Source organism: Lepisosteus oculatus, chromosome 10 (genome assembly GCF_040954835.1).
Source record: "Lepisosteus oculatus isolate fLepOcu1 chromosome 10, fLepOcu1.hap2, whole genome shotgun sequence".
Lineage (NCBI taxonomy): Eukaryota > Metazoa > Chordata > Actinopteri > Semionotiformes > Lepisosteidae > Lepisosteus > Lepisosteus oculatus.
In genome coordinates, this window is record NC_090705.1 from 11,472,338 (window position 1) to 11,492,528 (window position 20,191).

Consider the following 20,191-nt stretch of genomic DNA (forward strand, 5'->3'; position numbering starts at 1 on the left):
GACTAATTCAATACTGAAAGTAAAAAAGAAAAAAAAAGAAAAACTCCATGTTTTAGTTACACACCTGAAGAAGGCCTTTTCTTTTTTTTTTACATTAACAATGGAATAAACCTCTTCTTGTACCTAATCCTAAGCATGTTTATTTTCAGTTTTGGTCAATTTAAAGAATGATCTGATCTCCTTGTTATTTTACATGCTCATATTAGACAGTAGTTTCATTGTATAGCAAATAAAAAGTGGGGGTTATAACAATTTGCTTGTACTGCAGCTGTTTATTTGGCTTTCATTGTTTTGTTCTGTGAATCAAAAAGCAGAAAGATTTAAAGCAAACCCAAATCAACATTAATCAGACAGCCAGTGACACATTGTTTTTTTTTTATTTTTAAACAGAAATGCCCACATTATTGCTGTCAGTAGAGAATTCATATCTGTGTGAGTCACAGATGAAGTGATGGTGACCTCAAGTGACAGTGGCTGCAGCCCTTCTCTTTTTCCAAAATTCACACACGAAATAAATGGTGAGGTCACATTCTACGTCATTCCAGAAGCCAGTGTTCTCCATTTCCACACAGTTCTCATTAACGAAGGCATTGTTGGGCTCCCCTGGACTCCAGCCAGTGTAATTCTGCAGAGGAGTGCCGTCTACATACACAAACTGACCCTCCTTGTCTGAATCATGTAGGCCAATGAAGACACGGGTCAGACCAGCCTGACTAACGTAACTGGCAATCAGGGAGTTGGTGTCCTCATCTTTGGGCATGGCCAGAGTCCCTCCTCTTAGCCTGCAGTTTATCAGAGCTTCCTTATACTTTTTGGCTTCTTTTACAATCAGATAGACCTTCTCATCCGTCTCCTTGACACCTAAAATGACTGGAAAGTGTAATCAGGCATCAAAGTTAGAATGGTCCAAAAATCAAATGTTGACATGTGCAGTGTTTCACATTCTGGAGCTATATTTAAATAACTGTCAGACTTAATAGGAACAAAAATCGCAGCCATGATAAATTGCATGTTTTTTAATGCTTTTCATCCCAAAGGATTCTAAAGTGCTTAAGAGGAACCGATGTCATTCACTTCTGAAGCAAATCTGGGTAACACCTTGCAGCCATTCAGCAGCAGTAGGTGGAGATAGAAAGTGTTTCACCAGCTGAAAAAAGGGAGACATTTAAGCAGCCTAAAATGTAGGACTGGACTGGACTGGACCTTCAATGACAAAGTCATCAGGAACTTAGTTTAGTCTCATTCACACCGTGAAACTAAACTGTTACAGTCACAGTGTCCCATTTCACCATACCTGGACACTGCTTTCGAAAAATCAGATCCACAGGGAAGTACTCTAGCTTGTAAACCACTTACAGCAGCAAGCTGATTTCCTTAGTGCGGTAATGAAAGGACATGTACTGTACTATACAGCTTGTGAACAGTAGAAGGCTTCATTGGCATCACAGTATGGTCATGCATACGGTAATATTGACTGGTTTTTTAATGCTGTTTTACCACAGCTAATGTATTTGGCTTACATTTTTATCCAAAGCAGTTTACATTTACACCCATTTATAGAGCTGGATATTTCATTGGAAATACTTTGCCTAGGTGGTCAACAGCAGTGTTTCACCTTGGATTTAAATCCACAATCTTCCAGGGCTCCACACTGCTGTCTACATTTTGTTTAAAAGAACATTTGCCTTTTTTATTATTATAATGTTTGTTTTATTCATTCATACCACTGGAAATAGTTCATGGAGAAAACTGTACAAAGTACCTTGCTTGCTCAAGGGTACAAGCAGTAGTGCCCCACCTGGAATTTGAACCCACAACCTTCAGGTTCTGAGTCATTCTTATGTGTTATGATTGTGTATTTTTATACATTGTCTTTCTAGATTCTTTGGTTTCCAACTTAGCCTCTGAAGTTAAAAATATCCTTAAATTATTGTGAGCAGCATATTATTTACCTTTACATGCCCAGACAACAAGTCATGAGAAGAGTAAAGACAGGAATCACAGAGGAAGTGAGTAATTGAGATAAGATTATTGTTCAGACAGCTTTCAGCTTGGCTGTTGGTTTACCAAGACTTAATTCAATCTTCTGAGTTACTGCTATCACTATTTCACCTCTCATACTCATCTCTCTCGCAACCACATGATCACCACACCTGCTGAAGTGGAGGAATTAAAGTCCTTTGTTCATATTCTTCTCCTCCTACTTTAAGTGAATCCTACTGTATATTTGTTACCAAGGCAGTTTCTGTTTGACATGAGAAAGCACCTCAGTGCCTTCGAGATCAAGAAGCTCACCTATGCAAGTAGGCTCAGCTATTGTATGTGTTCAATTTTGTTTCTTTCCTTGTAGAATTTGTTCTACAAGGAAATTAAAAAATCAATAGTCACACCATGTAAACAGAAACTACAGGTGCACAGGCCAAGAATTATAATTGAAACATCTGAACATTGAAGAAGCTTCTATGAGCTCAATTTACATTATCTATTGATCCATTTTCTAATCTATCTATCCAATACAAGGGTCCAGGGCAGCCGGTGTCTATCTGAGCGAGCAATGGGCATGAGGCAGGATACTCCCTGGATGGGACACCAGTCCATTGCAGGGCACACACAGACACGCACACACACTCACACCAGGGCCAGTTTTGCTGCCCTATTATTGTTATATATCTATTTATTTAGATTAACATTCAAAAAGGTTTTGTGCAAAAATTTTAGCATTATAGTATAAACGTATTAGATGTGTTTAAGGTCCAGCTGAAACACACGTTATAATAAACATAGTTTAATTTGTTATTGTACTACAGTACATAGAGTATTCCTTAATATTTCATGGTGGGTACAAATATTAAACTGTATACGTGTTAAATAATGATCTAATTCATCCTTATCATTTGATTAGGAACTTTTAGTTCAGGATAAGGAAAAAAAATGGAAAGGGAGATGTGAGTTGTGAATAAATGCTCACAAAAAAGCATTTTGCCGCTCTGCAATTGAAATCAAACTACTCTCTGTTATATATGCTTTCTGTTTGGCTTAATTAAAAGTTTTCTGAAAGGTCTAAGAACAATTGGATTGTATATAACTGGACAGTACATTACTTCCCTCCTGAAAGTAGCTTGGTAGCCAGATTATGATGAAGAAAATATATGTTATGACAGTATTGTCCAAATTATACAACCTCAAAGTGTTTTTTTATAGATTATGTCAAGCAGGATGTGTTAAATGTACTCAATTATTTTACCACATGTATTTTAAAGTTGACATTAAGTAGGATCAAGGAAAAAAGCCTGCACTTCCTTAAATAGAATCACAGCTTTTCTAGGGGTATGCTTAACTGCTTCTGAATAGCATGATAATAAACCTTTTCTTTCCAGTGCTGCCATGTGACGCCCCTGGTAGTTTCAGTAAATCTAACTTTTACAGAAGTACTATTATCTGACATATCACCCATGAATCAGGTGTATTGTAGCTGGAAGTATTCTCTGTTATGACGTAGGTGTACTTTCCTGCAGGTTCACCTATTGAATTGGTTGTACAGAAATGAAAATGCAAGAAAAAAACTATATGTATTGAAGCACAGTGTTTTCCTGTCAATCTTAGTAGCACATTGTCACTAAACTACGTTAAGATACAATGTCATCGGGAGATTGTACGGTACATTCTGAGACGAAAGTTTGTTGTGTGAATACTTCGAACTGAAAGCCTTGTTATGTCTTTTGTTATTTTTAATGACTATTACTATTATTTATTTTTATGGATCCAAATGGAAAATTTGAAATAATAGCTGAAGTGTGGTGAACATGCTAGGCACTTTGGTTGCCGTTTCCTCATCTAGGTTGGGGCTGCACACTGGTGGTGGTGGAGGGGAGTCCCCATTACCTGTAAAGTGCTATATAAGTGTATGGATTATTTGTTTGTTGTCTAAAGTTGCCTGAAAAAGTGCTATAAGTAAATACCACAGCAATCATAAGAAGAACCTTGAAAAAAACACAGCACATTCAGGTGTACCACAGTGAAGGTGTCAAGAAGGATTTGAAAATGAAAGAATTTACCATTTTTTACAAACTTCACTGAATTCTTCAGCTTGCTGATGTTGATATCCATTTGTCCTACCACTTTCCTGTATCTTCCACAGTCACAGGTAATGCCTACAATTAACAAGCATACTGACTCATGTGCATTTTATTCCTAAAAGATTAATTCAGTTTAATTTAGTCAAACATTGTTACTGAGGAAGAATACAAGCTCTCCCTAATGCTTAGACTTCAAGTTATATAAATATATATTTATTTTTAATATAGCACAAATATTTATAGCTCATTATAATACTTGGAAAGAACAGGGTTTGTTCATATTGAAGATAACTGAAGTCCAAGGGATAATGCTCCCTTTTCCAGCTGAGTTTTCAGTGGCTTAATTACATTAATGATTGCTTTTAAAACAGACAATATTAACCTGACATTTAACCACTGAGAAGGACCCACTTTATATAGATGGAGGCTGTAAGTGTCCACCTAGAAATCTGGAAGTCATGGCCTTTGTAAAAAAGTTAATAAATACCAGGTTTTCCTTTGAATCCAGGGGGCCCTTCAATTCCCTTAACGCCTTTGTCACCTGAAAGAAAGATGCACGTTCCTTACAATGTCAAGTCCTCGTGCAAAACATCCACACATACACAGTGCACCAGACCCGTAGATGTGTATATTTGTTTGTATATTTAGATATGTTCAGGTGGGTAGCTGCGTCAGCATGCGTAGGCTGCAAAGGAACAAGTAATAGGTTTATTCCATGCTGATAAAAGAAGAAGGCACCTGAAGAAGGCTCCACCGCCGAAATGTTGTGTTTTCTTTCTTTTTTTCCAGCATGGAATAAACCTATTACTTGTATATTTATATATACTGTACTGTATTCTATAGTGCTAACATGTCTGTATCTTTCATCTGTCTCTTTCATCTTTCATAGTGATGCATTTAATTTTATTGTTTGAGTACATTTTTTAAATTTAAAAAACAAAAATCAAATAAACGTTTTTCTACATTATTTCAACATTGCGGACATCTCTGTTTCGATACACTCAACATCAACATTCCTCCTTTCAAAGGGTTTTGTGAAATTATTTTCCGCCAGTAGGTGGCGGTCGGTGGTTGTATCTGCCTCGGACTGAGGGTAACAAAGATACACATCCGTGCGTATTTTTAACATATATTACTGAAAATTTTGAGTAATGATCTTTTTTTCTGCACTTTCACTTAAGTATTCTAACATTTGAAAGTATACTACTGCGATAATTAAAAGCCAACGTTAAGCTTAATTGCTTTAAGAACAACATTGTTCTAAAAATGTAGCTGTTGTGAACAGTTATAGAAGTTGTGTTTGCAAACATTGGCATTCCCTATACATGCCATTCTATAAAATGCTCAGTAAAATAATCAAACAACCGTTTATGTCCAGCCTTCATGGGTCTGCATATAATTTAACTTCAGGTACTATTTTCAGTAGCTCGTTGGCAATATTATATTGTTTAATTTGACTCAGAGAGGTCTCTACAACAAACACATGTGGATGGTTTATTGTTTAGTAAATATATGTTTGTTTTTTTCATATTTTAATGATTTTTCCAGCTCTACCAATTAGAGCCACATGTTGATAAAGATGAAAAAGGTAAGAACTGAAAGCCTGTATTTTGGTTCAAATTGATGTTTTCCTGCATTTCAAAGGAATTTAGAAACATACCCTGTGCTGAACTCACTGAATCAGCATCCAGTGCAAAGGTGTGTGCTATTGCATAGATCTTGGTATGCTGATAGTGTACCCCACCCCTCAACCAGACAGCTACGCCTCGAAAATACCCTCCATCGTGTCCATTACATTGCATGACTTTGCTTTAGCATGCCCATTAACTGTCTGAGGTTTTCATTGTTGAGATTAAATATGTAAGGACCTGATTGGAACTGAGCCATGAAACATAACAGTTGTGAATCTACTGTATAAGAAGTTGTGAAACATATCGCTTCTCAGAAATAAAGAAACAAAGCAGTGTACCTTTTGCTCCAACTGGTCCAATCTTTCCCATCATTCCAAAATCTCCTCGGCTCCCTGGCTCCCCAGGCAATCCTTTAAGAACACAATAATGGAACTAATCCATTTCCAAGCCTTAGCTACCACTTTAGAAAGATACAGAGATAAACTGTCATGAATTGCCAATGAGTTTGTATCTGTATGATAATTTAAGTTTTTTTTTTTTAAAAAAAAGCAGCACCATTTTCTACCAGAGAGTCAATTGTGTGTGCTGGTGAATTCCCAAATGTTTCAGTGAGTAAAGGAGATCAGTCTGAAGTACAAGAGAAGCCCTATATAGTCCATAGTCTCCTGAGTCTGGGCTGTGTTCAGTGTGCCTTATTGGACTGACAACTACTGTGAAAAATGGATCTTAAAATCATGAAAAAGACTCCTGAATTTCAATATTAAGATTCATTACTAATCAGTGAGTGTTTTAATCAGGAGATGCTATGTTAAAATTGTATAATGTACTAGTAAATATTTTAGAAGAATACTGAGTACAATTTTTGTCAGCGGGTTACATAAAAAAAGATTTTGTAAGAGAAGAGCAACATTGTGAAAACAATGAGAAAGTACACTTAAAAGCGAGAACGGGTGGCATGTTTTTACCTAAAGATTGTAAAAAGTATAGAACAAGCTACATGGCCATGTTATTGAGACTGACACCCTGGTTTCTTTCAAGACTAATTGAAACCAATTGGACCCCTGGACCAATGAACTACTAAATACAAAACAGACTAGGCGGGCCAAGGGGACTCCTGTCTTATGTGCTTATGTTGCATCATATGATACATACTGTATGAATGAGCTCATTTGTTGACGTTTGTTGCTCAGTTTTATGCTCATATACTGTATCTTTAAACACCGTTTCACAATCATCATTGTGAAATACAGAACACGTACCAGAAACAACACATTTTACAGCTATAATCTCATAAATTATATGTTCAACTATGAGAAAATCGAGTTATGTTTTCCATCCATGCTACTGTAGGTACCCATTTTGATTTTGTTTCTTCTGAAAAGTTCATTTTAATGTACAGAACCTCTCACAAACTTTTTAAGGTCATTTACAGCATTCTCCTTTAGGATATTTTAATTAAAAAAGAAACCGGAGAAATGTATGGGCAGGATACTGTTGTCTAAATGTTAAGCTGCTCGGTCTTATCAATTGAAAGTGAAGCACTGTAGAGTTCCGGACTTGCAACATCAGGAAGGCTCACATGATGAAAACAAAACTTGAGGAGTTATAGACCAAGTGTACACATTTGTTCTAAAGCTGAATGAAGATGAACAGATGAACTCCCTTGTGTGAAAGAAATAACTGGTAGAAATAGTTTAGGGAAAAGAAAAAACAATCCATTATCAGTTTTCCATCTTTCTGAGGTTTTGAATCGCCTGTTGTTTACTGGCAGCAATGAGGTATATGCTGCAGAAGGAGGAAGAGCAGCCATGTTGCTCTGTCCTGCCCAACTACAATGCTGCTCCACAGTTTGTTAGAGAACGTTTGGGGCCAGTGGAAGGAACTGCTAGTCCCTCACTGACTGGAAGCAGCCAAGGGTGTCACAGCAGTCGTTATTTCAACGAATGCCAAGAGCGCCCTGGCTCACTCAATCCAGCTCCAACGGTTCGCTGGTATATAAGGCATACTTTTCAGTGATCATCCAGCAATGGGTGCTTTTCTACCCTACAGCAGTGAGCATCCTGAGCAGTCAATGCATCAGAATTCAACGCACCTCCTCACTCTGCATGTTGACTTTATACCACGTATTTATTGTTCTATTTGTATTTATTACTCTGTTCGTTTATTGTCTGTAAATACTATCACTATTTATTATTTACTGTTTTGTAATGCACTGTCTACATTGCGTGGTGTTATCTATTGTAGAGTGTTGTGTGTTGTACTGTGCATGTCCTGAGAGAATGGCTCGAATAAGAATTCCATGGTACATGTACATATGGCAAATAAACTCCTTTACCTATCTATCTTGAGCCCAAGACATTCGGATCATGGAACTTAACCTGTTTGGAGTGTGTGTGTCTGTACTAGATAAACTGGTCAGTAGCTCCAATTTAATGCTAAACTGAAGAAACAATATCAGCCCAGATGGAGATTAAGGCAGTCAATTACAGCTGCCAGAAAACAATGAAAGAGAACACAAAAACAAACTGAATTAAGGTGTAAATTGAACTTAATAAAATCATTCATTCTGATCACGTGCATCCAATGAGATTAGGAATGGCGGATTAGTTTTATTATCTTCTTGAAATGGGCCACGCAAATTATAGAGAGATATTCACGACCAGAAGTCGGTAGCAAATTATGTATACACATAACTGACAAAACGAAAGCAGTGAGATTATGAAAGTTCATTTGATTTATGTGACCATTTTATGACATGTGAAATATGTATTGATTGCTTTCTCCTGACAATTAGGAAACAATGGCAATTTTCCAAAGAATCAATGCTCTCAAGACACATTAATTTATAGCATTTGAGTTTAGAGGTAACTTTAAAACCCTGCTTTGCTCAAAGTATCCACACAGAGGCTGCTGACAGTGAAACTATACAGTATGGGTAATTAACTGTGTTGACACTAGCAATCAGTTTAAGTTAAAAGTAAACATTTAAAACAGCTTTGTTTACTTATATTGGAACTGAAATAACATTGAAAACCACAACCATATTTCACCCAGAAATGTATTTTTTTGTATCATACCAAGTGTGCTAAGAATGCAGTCTTCTACTCTAATAACTTCGTTCAAATATTGTTCTCCAGCACGTCTGCTTAATGCATTCCAGACTCTGAGTCAGTGACTTCCTTTAAAACTCATTTGGAAACCTGGCTTTTCCTACCTTGGCATTAAGCAGTAAGACTAATGGATTTTAATAAGCTTTCCTTCCCTTTTTAAATATAATTCTCTATAGGTGCTTTGTGATACCTGAAAAGAGTTACACCTTGTAAATCAAAGGCTGTTTTTGTTGTGTGTCTTGTCAGTGTTCATTATGATTGCAAACGTTATTCTCGTTGTACTGTGAATACAATTAAATAAAACAACATGTCTCTGTTCACCTCTTTGCCTCTTGATTTATCAAGTTATAGTTTTTGTCTCTGTATTTGCAGTTTCTTTGTAGGCACATCATTCCAACCCACTGTATGTGCCAATGGATGTGCATGGGTTTTGAAGATTGAATAGTTTGCAAAGTTAAGATGCTGCCATTTGTTTACATTGTACTTTTTCATCTTGATCCATCATAGTTTAACTGTATATGAATGCACAATTTAAAACATGCATGATTTCTTTTAATAACACAGTAGTCTTTGGAAGCCAGTAATTTGGTATAGACATACATGAGAAAATCACAGAATTCTGTTGACTGATTCTCAATGGAGAGGTCAGCTGTTGCAGAGTGAATGCTTGAACTCCAAGCATTTTTTCTCAGAAACCTCTGAATTCATTCTCAAAACCACACAACATTTAGCCATGTTGTAATTCAGAGCAAATATAGCCCAGCATGACTTTGATGTCAAAAAACACAGTGTGTTATTAGTCTTTAAATCAAAGGACTTCAATTTAGACTAAAGACTATTTATGGCCATTCAAAAATATTCTTGGTTTTCCCCTTTGGTTGCCTAACCTGAAGATCCACATTTTGGAGTTTTGTTTGTATTATCACGTGTAATCAAATATATAGACAAACCTTTCAGTCCTGGGGGGCCCATCTTTCCCATCTTTCCTTCCTCCCCTTCATCCCCTTTGCCCCCTTGTTCACCTGTCAGAAAAGGAAGGAAAGTTAGAAAAGCAGTCTTATAAGTTTCTATGTATCGCAAGCTGAATCTACAACCTCAATGCCACATTGAAATACATATATATTTTGAATGTAAATATGTATTTACATAATTACACGATACACAATATTTAGTGTAAATATAATATGTGGTGATACATAACATCGTAGATGCAAACTATTTTAACTAAATCAAGAAATTGGTTGTCATAGTTTAAACTCCCTAAATTATACAACAGTCTCTGAACTAGTTTAAACTATTTCAACCATTTCCCATTCCCAGAATGAAAGGGAGGTGCCATAACTAGAAGAAATCACTATGAATCATGTGAAATGGGTCGCGTTCTCATAAAATATTCCAGACCTATTCCAGGCAGTCAGGCCAATGGCAAAACAGAACCAAAATCGTCCTCTTATTGTCTGAACTTTCCATGCATTGTTTTACAGTGATAGCAAAAACCTTCAGGACAGCAGAAACCTTAAAGAGACTTGCATATTAACGTTACACCTTTCATAAAGTCATACTTTACAATAGGCATTTCAAGACAAGGGTATTTTAATTCAACCTTCAAATTTTCCCTTCTATTACCAAAATAAAATATAACTATATTTCAGGGCCTTTCTGTGGTACAGTATACTGTGTGTACTATAAGTAAAATCTTCAATGAAAATTTAGTGGATCAAAAGTTTATTCTTACAAGCTTTGCCGTTTAACCATTCCTATCCTGCAAAATATATTTCATGTTATTTTACAATCCTGCATACATTTGAGGAAAGAACTGTTTATATATGAAAAGAAATGCCAATGTAATGGGTTAATTATTGCATCTCTTTTGTATTTTTTGATGTCATGTTTTATAATCCAAAGCTTGAAGAGCTATTCACTCTGTCTCTTTATTGAAGATTTTACAGTTTATGAATATGCATAAATAAATCAAGCAGAATTCAACACACTTGTACTGGACTTTAGAATTGATTTTCACAACACAAAACATTGTCTTTGATCAAAAAGTAAACCATTCCTCTACAAAAATGCATACATTGGTACACAAATATCTTCCAAGTATTCAAGAAATTGGTTGACATAGTTTAAACTCCCTAAATTATACAACAGTCTCTGAAATAGTTTAAACTATTTCAACCATTTCCCATTCCCAGAATGACAGGGAGGTGCCATAACTAGAAAGAAACAAAAATATAAGATAAGTCAAACATTTGTTAAAGAGTTACCTTTCATTCCAGGTAATATAGTGTTTGAGCAGACCTCTGTTCCATAATTAAAAATGAAATGTTGAAATAACAACAGCAAAAGCAAGTTTCCTGTGAGTTTTTGGTTGTCCATTGCTCTTATCAATATCCCAAACAGAACACAGCATGTCTTGAGAAATGGCTAAGTTCAAACATTTGTTTACTTGGCCTTATCTTTTGACTGTCCTGCTAGCCAATAACAGTTACCAGAATACTTGATGTCCCTTTCACACAACCTCATCTGGTATTTGTTATGCAGGCTTTGCACCGATCTTAACCTTCCAGTGTTCAGCTCACTTATTCAAATCAAAGAGATGATGTTTTAAACTTTTTGTTGTCTAAGCACTGAAATATTTCTGAATTTGAAAAAAACGTTTCAATTATCAACCGTCCTAACATAAGCGCTTTTTTTAAAACTTGGTAATGCCAACGAACATGCATGTTATATGTTATATGTGATATGTGAGAAAAAATGTGAGAACATTCGTCAATGAGAAGACAAAGACGAAGATGCAACTTTGTAATCGAAGTGAGCACATTATAACAGGCACTTTTCATTTGTGCCTGGTAAATTCCTAATTCCTAATTTTTGTATCATTAGTATATGTGGTCTGAGTACATCAACAGTGCAAAATCCACAAAAATTAGCTGTAAAAGCATATTTTGTTATTGTGTAGATGAACAATAATTTGCAACATCAAGTGTAGTGTCATGTGTTCTGTAGGGAAAATAACATTCTTTATCCAACCACAGGACTCAGTATGAGAAGGCAGAATAGTCTGGCCATGATACGCATAGACGGACAATTTTATAAATGGTTTGCAAAAACAAAGGCAACAACAAACTAAAAAAAAACAGTAAATTACTGTCAACAATTAACAACAAATAAGCATAAAAACTACAGTCTGGCTTTGCAGTGTAGCCAGCATGCCCACCCAGCATTACAACTAACATCACAGCGGAAGTCAGTTTGTAGGCCCTGTTTTCCTTTTTTTACTTTTGCAAAGTTGTAATTTGTCTTCCTGGCTTTCTTTTTGAGACATCACTAAAAAACAAAAAACGTGTTACTTTAAACTGTGTGTTCAACTCATTTTTCAGATATTAATCTTTATCCATCCATCCAGTATCTAGCTGCTTTATCTAATACAGGGTTGAATCAGTTTGCAATGGGTGCAAGGTGGGCTACACCCTGGACGCCAGTCCATTACAGGGCGCAAACAAACAAAGACACACACACTCACACCAGGGCCAGTTTTCCCAGAAGCCAGTTAAGACACCAGTATGTCTTAGGACTGTGGGAGGAAACCAGAGCACCAGGCAGAAACCCGCACGAATACAGAGATTCAAATTCCACACAGATAGTGCCCCAGGCCTGGGATTGATCCCAGATCCCCAGTGCTGTGAGACAACAATACTAACCACTGCATCACCGCACCATCCTTTTTATCCATCTATTATCAGAATTCCGGTAAGGGTCATGACAATGTAGGGATTGTTCTGGAATATAAAGGTTCTGGAACATAAGGAAGTTGGGACTGCCTCCTGGATAGGACCAGCATGAACTAGTCTGTCACACACACACACACACAAATATGGTCAATTTAAATACACCACTTTAGCCAGTCAGCCTTTAGAAAGTCTGGAGGAAAGGGCACCCCTAGAGATAACCCAAGCAGAACATTAGAACTCCACTCAGAATGTGCCCAGTCTAGAATCAAATCCATGACCCAGGAGTTGTGAGGTAGAAACCTTGACTGCCTCACCACCATGCTGGCAAGTATTTATTTTTGTAATTTTATATCTCTTTTTCTCATTGCAAAGTTATCTACACCACATACATTTGGCAGTGCATTGTTTTGCTAAATTTGAGTTTTCTCATCTTATTCTTAAGTCGTCATCAGTGGAAAGTTTTCCAGCCCTGGTCTTTTGTGGCACACTAATAACCTAACAAAATGTAAAATTTCTTTGATCTCAGTCAAGTGCTCTGAATAACTGGTTTTTGATCAGTTCACCCAGTTCACCACATTCTTTTTAAATATGAACAGAGCTATGGTCTGGGAAACTGCTGTGCCTCTGCGCTCTGTTTGCATCTCAATGTAAATACTGCTAGACAGTAAGAGTTGTGATCTTAGTGGCTAATTGCTTAAATGTGGTTTAATGGAGAAGCTTTACATTTACATGGAGTTAGAACGCCATGATTCACAGCAGTGAGGTGAAACTGTTTAGATGACGGCAAACCCGATACCACAACAGAAAAAAAGATGTGCAAAGGGCCAAATCTGGGACTGAGCCTGGAACATTTGTTAAGGTCTCCACTTTAATTCCGTGATTTGGGAGCATTTTTAGTGAGAAATCTACCCCTTGGTGCCAACATTATGTGCTTTCATTTCAATGCTCTTTATTTTCACCTGTGAGATGATACTCACTGGGCTTTTAAAAGGGTGATGTGGGTGGTCATACAAGGGGTGAAAAAGAAATAAAAAATCAAGCACAATAGGTTTATTTAAAATAATTGTATAGGTTTTTACCCCAACATGGACACACTGTATTTTCAAACCTCAATATGCAACTGGTATTGAGTTTTGACAACAGCAATTCACACTTTTTTTACTATAATTCAAAAGAGGGAAATATAAAGTTTACTGTAGTTTTGCATAGACCAATCCAAATGGTTAAATAATGCACTTTATCTATGAAGAATGGTTCCTATTGAAGAGTACTTTAATGGCATGTGAATAATGTCAGAGGAGACCAAACAGTGAGTTCAATGACAGGTATAAATTGGGCCACGTACAGTAACTCAACATTCATAACATTTTTGAAAAGATGGTACAATAATTGCATTGCTCAACAAATAATTAAAAACAACTGTGAGATAATTGGTTATGGATGAAACAACATGTACAGAAAAATAACATTCTAAACTAAACCAACATAATCTTGGAACACTGAATTTTACACCATGTGTAATGGGCAGCTATTCGGGATATGCAAATTGTATTTCAAACAATATGAAATTCAAACCATTGATCACAGGGATATTACAGAACAACGAGGTTTGTACAGCACAATAAAGTATTTCGCTTATCTTTCATTTTCAGTATTTTCACATCGGACAACTGTAAAAAGGGCCTGCTTTTCCACGACAGGAACCTATGGTGCCAACAACAGCAGCACAAGTCCTTCTCAATATATGTTACAGTTTTTAAGAAAAGGAAACACCGAAACAGAGTGAGCAGGTAAGCAGAAAAAATGTTTACAGTAGCGCTGCTTCGCTTGTGATTTTCTCGACATAAAAAAAAGAAAGAAATTAACAAAAAATCAGCTGTCAGCTGCTCCAGCAAGGCCGGTTCCCTCAGGCTTGTTCGGTGCTTCAGTTCTCCGCTGCCGGCCCACCACATTGCTTCCCTATGTGGATTTACTTTTTGAGCTGGTTTGTTTGCTGTGTCTCTGTGTCCGGACTCCTTTCGCAAATGCCGGGCTGGTCGGCTTACTCTCTGCTTTTTCCCGGTTATCTCAGAAACCTACTAGATGGAGAACACGTTTTGTTTTACGGAGAGGACTGCGGCTTCCAGATTCTACCGACAGCTGCACGCTCTCTGATTACCTGACTTCCATTCACGCTAGATAAGAATGGAAATGTATTAATATTTCTGTTCTTTGAATAAACTGTACTGTATGTTTGTCCTTAAATATATGGCAAAAAGTTCCTTAGTTCTTGGACATTTCAGACAAGACGCCTGATGGTCCTAACATTCTTGGGAGTATGTCTTTGTTTTCGAAACTTTTAACTGTCCCACACTGAACACTGACAGGATTAACATTACTCGCCGTCAGGAGGCGAGTCAAAAACAGGGCACGAAATAAATCGTTCATGAGGAACTGAGATCATAAATCAGCACGGCGTTTTCTGCTGCAGAAGTAACAGTAATAAGCGCTGCGGGGAAAAAAAAAAAACGAGGTGGATGACTTGTTTATGTCTGTTCCAGCTGAGTGAATTGATCATTTCCTTTTCCTCTTTGCCTTCTGTTTTTCTACTTTGAGTTGTATGGTTTAACAAACCAGACTGTTAAATGAGTTAATTATTAATTTTTTCAGCTGTTTGGCCCAATGCACCACCTGAGCTATTTCTCCATGCAAGTCTCACTTATTCAGTGCTACTTCCCAGATTGGTGAATGTTTTCTTTTGTGTTATTTTGGTTGCTCAGTTCAATGTACCAGACTGATGACTTAGCAGAAAATCTATTAAATGAGGTTGTCTACCTTTCTTCTCCCCGTTTCTTCCCTTTCCCCCAAGAATCTCAAATATTTTATTTTCCACCTTTTTCCACCTTAATATTTAATCAACCAATCAAGTGGATACATCAGAACTCATTTCCATTCCCCTTCTTCCCTTAAAAAACTTTCCTCAGGGATCATGTATCAAGAGGACTTTTTTCAATTGTTTAGTTCTGTTTTTTAGTCTCTAAACTACATAGATGACAGAATCAATTTCCGTGGCAGAATGCCTAATAGTAATTCAAAATAAATAATTTAAGATGAACGTTCTCCCAGGTAAATCTACAATATGGAAGATGTTATTAAAGAATATGTTGGTATCTATGGTCTTGTGGGGTGGAGGTGGAGCAGACAGGGAAAATGAAACATCTGGCTATCACTGATGGACATATTACAAGAATAATCTTCCAGTCAACAGGGATACCTAGTCATACAAGTATTCATGCTCAAGGTAAAAGCTTGTTGACTGCACAGCTTAGTCAGCATCATCATTTCAGACCTCACAGGGAGATACATCTAAAAGAAACTCTATTGCTCTTTGACAGCTGTGGAATTCCATTGCTATTCATTGAAGAGTTGAAACAGACTGTCAGACTGCTTAAACACACTGACAGAAATTTATATTTACATAGCTGCCCTTGAACTATCTTTAATTAATAATATGTTTGAGAAAGTCAAAAAAGAAAAAAACAAATGCTCTAATGGTAGTTATACTGTACCTGTCAAAACTACTGATTGTGGAAACAATAATCAAATCAAACAAGATTCCACAGAGCACCCAAAAAGCAATGCAGCATAACTCTGAGCTTCTCTGGCAGAATGCTTGGGCAAACATACAGTTAATGGCACTGGCCCCAGAACAGGCTGGTCTAAACATGCCATGAATGTGGATATGTCAACAGAACTCAATGACAACCTAGGACTTTACAAAAAATAAATAATAATAACATTATTTATGTAAAAAACAGAGCTCCAGAAATTAAAAGAAGGGTGGAAGAAATAAGAGCCCAGCTATGGAAAAATTGAAGTTGTGAAAAAACAAAATGGCCCCCTGCTTTAATTGGGGTAGAAGACATTTTATGTTACAGAAGTGAGAAAACTGGACTTATTTCTTTAGTGACTTGACACTATGAGAGTAACAGTCAATTTCACGGTAAAACAGCCATTATTACCTCAGTAAAGCTACCCAGAGATGTCTGGAGCTGGAGCTTGTGTCACTTGACCCCTCTCTCTAACTCTCTAGTGCAGTTTGTCCAAATTGTCTCACAGGCAGATGGCTTGGTAAAACAGGTTTTGGAGCTATGCACAGCTCCAATCCACACTCTCGTGCTAGGGAATAAGTGAAAAGTATAATAGTAAATAAGAGTGTGCTGAGCTTGCTATCATTTGGTGATAATTTTCCGGGGGGTGTGGTTGAAGGGACATACACAAAAATGAGTGTATCCACTTTTCAAAGAAAAAAAAGATTTAAAAGTACTGATGCTATAGATGTGTCCCAGACCTTTTCTTTTAATTATATGCAATATTGTCAATCATTCTTTCTTATGTATTTTAGTTGCAAAGTGAAGTAATTTGTTGTCTTAAAAATTCAGCAAAACATGTGTACACTGTTCCAGCTAACACTGATATGATATAATCATATATTATATAACTCCATTTACATCAACGTCATACCTACAGGGGGAAATGATGCTGTTCTTATCATAAATCTTTGCCAGTGCTTAAAATATTTCCACATTTTAGTCAAAGTAGTTTTGTTTTAAATGTCAAAATATGAGACTCACATACTGTAGTTAAAAAACTACATTTTTGTGTGCACTCAATAAATGCATACAGCAGAGGAATACTTTAAAGCAAACTATAATTAGCAGGTTACATATCATATTAAATAGATTATTATTTTATTCAATGATTTCTACTAAATAAACATAATTATCTCTGCTGTTAAAATTTAGAGCATAGCATGTTTGTTTTCATTTCTATACTCTTAGAAAAAATCTGGTTGTAAAACTGAAGTTCCAGGGAGTTTATTACAAGCAAAATGTACTTAAGAAATTCAGATTAAACAAAGATTGTACTTTACAAATTCAGATCAAACATTTAAACAAAGAAGGAGATAACATCCACCAGGTGGATGCTGCACATTGGTGGTGGTGGAGGGGAGTCCCCATTACCTGTAAAGCGCTTTGAGTGGAGTGTCCAGAAAAAGCGCTATATAAGTGTAAGCAATTATTATTATTATTATTATTATTATTATTATTATTATAACCTGTCTCCATGAATATAATTCTTTAACAATGTAACATTGGTATGCCAAAAATGACTAAACATCTGGGATGGTGATCGAAAAAGGTGGTGTGAGACAGTTTCTTCATTTGCAAGCTTTTGGGCTTGATTTCGTTTTATTTAATAACTTCTCTTCTCCTGCGTATCTCAGATGTAGTGATCCTACGGTTCTGGCATCACTCTTTCTATATCTTGGATGGTTTCTCAGAAACAATTCTCCTTTTAGACATGAATCAATAAATTCATTCTCCTTTCATGCACTGCCCATTGCCACCTTGCACACATCTTGATTAACCATACTAAGTCATTACTGGGCTCATTATAAACCATTATTGATCGTAACTTTGCTGGGTTTTCCTGAGGAGCAATTTGTTGTTTCCAATTTTACTCTGCTAGCCGCATAGCTGCAGCACACCACCCACTCCTTGGCAAGCTTTCAAAGGTGGCATATGGTGGTATATGGTTAAAACATACCAGAAACAGTAGGACTTTGGCCCAGAGTGCTTGTAACCTGCGTTTACTCAGGAGGCCAATCCAAACATCAGAACAGCACTGTCATGTTGATTTGTTAATAACATTTTACAAATCATACCCACAGAACAACACAAGTAGAGGCACTATATGTGCTTTCCTCTTTTTCTCTGAGTCTGCGCCAAAAGCATTCAGGAAACAGCTTTGCATTTTTTAAATGAACATACAGTAAAGAATTCTGTACAACACCTGGAAGTGGGATCAGGCAAATAATATTAATTGAAAGGCTATGCCCCTGGAAAACAGCTTGATCTAATGTGTGGAAAATATATAATATATACTGTGTGTACTGTGTATAAGTGTAATACGTACATATTTCAGAAAATTAAATCACACTTTAATATACATTTAATATTGGTAGGTTATCCTACCAATCCTGTAGACATCCATTAGGATTTCATTTTCTATTTTGATTCCCATATGGTAAAATGTGTAATCAGTAAGCCATACTGTGATTGTGTGTAGATCCCCACCCTATATTTTACTGTATGTCCTGGGTCAAACTGCATGACACATGTGTTCAACTGTAAATGTTTTGTCATATTACCAGAAAAAAATGGTATTTTTGATTTTCATATGTAGCTTCTGTTCATTTTTAAGGAGTATGCTTGCATGAGTGTTGCGTTTTTCACATAATTATGTATTTTATGTTCCAGTAATGCTGAATGCTGTTACATTTCCTGTAAAATAGAACTATAAAAACTTTAAAATAACCCTGGCAAAGTTTTGACAGAAGTACCTTCCAAAGATGCAAAACACACCTGGAGCAGAAATATCTATTCTTTTGGATTTGGTAAACTGAGCTTTTGTTTCAGTTTCTTATATTCTAAAAAATCAGTGAACTGCAACTGAAAACTTAGTTTTTACAGATTTTAAGGGATGTGATTAAATCAATACTGACTACATAAATGAGTATTTACTGTACAATGACTGCTGTTTTCCTTTGAAAAGCATTTTATTTCCAATGATTAACCCATGTGGTTTAAATCTGACAAAATAAATGAAAAACATTAGATCAAGCTGTTTTCCAGATGTAGAGTTAATAAAAAAGTGCATTTATTCCTTCTTTGTTAAGAGAATACAATCTCTATAATTTTTCAATATAGCTAAACCAATGTGTATCTTTGAGCAACATCTTATGTATCCTTTGGAAATAAGAGGAAAACCAATTAGCAAACAATGTTCTGACTCACCAGAAATACAAATAAGAATGAAATGAGCAAGACATTTATGCACATGTCAGAATCTCTTTTTATCTCCAATCCAGAGTTCAGAACAGTTACAGAACATTGTTTTTTTAGAACAGACACAAAGCCAGTTATATAGCCAATACAGAAACCAAGAGTATCAGTTTTCTTGGTGAACTCAGCTGAATTAGTTTTTGAAAGCGATGAAAATAAAAAAAAATACTGAATTCTGTCACCAACACACAAACACAAGATCACATCAATGCAATTTCTAAGGATTGAAGACTTGATTATTGAAAAATTTCACAATGAATTTATTTCTGATATATTTATTTAATTATGAAGAGATTCAATTGGGGAGCTACATCAGTGTGTGGTATAAAGAAAGAAAAAGCACAATATTTTTGCCATGAAATGAACTATAACTTCTCGCTACTAAATAACTGCTTATCCAGTTCTGTGTCCCAGAGCCTATCCCAGGAAGCACTGGGCAGAAGGCGGGATACACCATGGATGGGATGTCAGTCTATTGTAGGGCACACAGACACTCAAACATGCACACACTTGCACTAAGGCCAGTTTACAGAAGCCAATTAATACAATGTATTTGATTTAATCAATGACTTAATCCAAGGCTAATTCAATTCCTGCTACCATGTTCACACGGGTTTCCTCCGGGTGCTCTGGTTTCCTTCTGAAGTCCAAAGACATACCGATAGGTTAATTGGCTTCTATTAAATCTGTGAGTTTGTGTTTAATAGTGTGCGTTTTGTGTTTGTCCTGTGATGGACTGGCGTCCCTTTGAGC

At 36.3% G+C, this 20,191-nt stretch overlaps 1 protein-coding gene across 2 annotated transcripts; it reads right to left on the reverse strand.

Moving 5' to 3' along the window:
* Positions 1 to 358: 358 nt before the first annotated feature.
* Positions 359 to 11,252, reverse strand: colec10 (collectin sub-family member 10 (C-type lectin)). 2 transcript variants are annotated; one of them, XM_006636070.3, is made up of 6 exons: positions 11,085 to 11,252; positions 9,768 to 9,839; positions 6,046 to 6,117; positions 4,564 to 4,617; positions 4,056 to 4,151; positions 359 to 870 (listed from the first exon to the last, which is right to left on the reverse strand). In XM_006636070.3, the coding sequence occupies exons 1-6, from the start codon at positions 11,194 to 11,196 to the stop codon at positions 461 to 463; spliced, it is 816 nt and encodes a 271-aa protein (XP_006636133.2). In that variant the 5' UTR covers positions 11,197 to 11,252; the 3' UTR covers positions 359 to 460. The 2 variants fall into 2 exon arrangements, with proteins under 2 accessions (XP_006636133.2, XP_015213284.2); XM_015357798.2 differs by lacking the exon at positions 6,046 to 6,117.
* Between the last annotated feature and the right edge of the window lie 8,939 nt (positions 11,253 to 20,191).

What these genes read in the sequence shown, in the direction of transcription:
- colec10 (XM_006636070.3), bottom strand. Translation starts at nt 11,196, where the DNA reads ATGGACAACCAAAAACTCACAGGAAACTTGCTTTTGCTGTTGTTATTT. An exon ending in GGGCCCCCCAGGACTGAAAG is followed by an intron (nt 6,118 to 9,767) that starts GTTTGTCTATAT and finishes GTGTTCTTAAAG; the next exon opens with GATTGCCTGGGGAGCCAGGG. An exon ending in TGGATTCAAAGGAAAACCTG is followed by an intron (nt 4,152 to 4,563) that starts GTATTTATTAAC and finishes TGTTAATTGTAG; the next exon opens with GCATTACCTGTGACTGTGGA.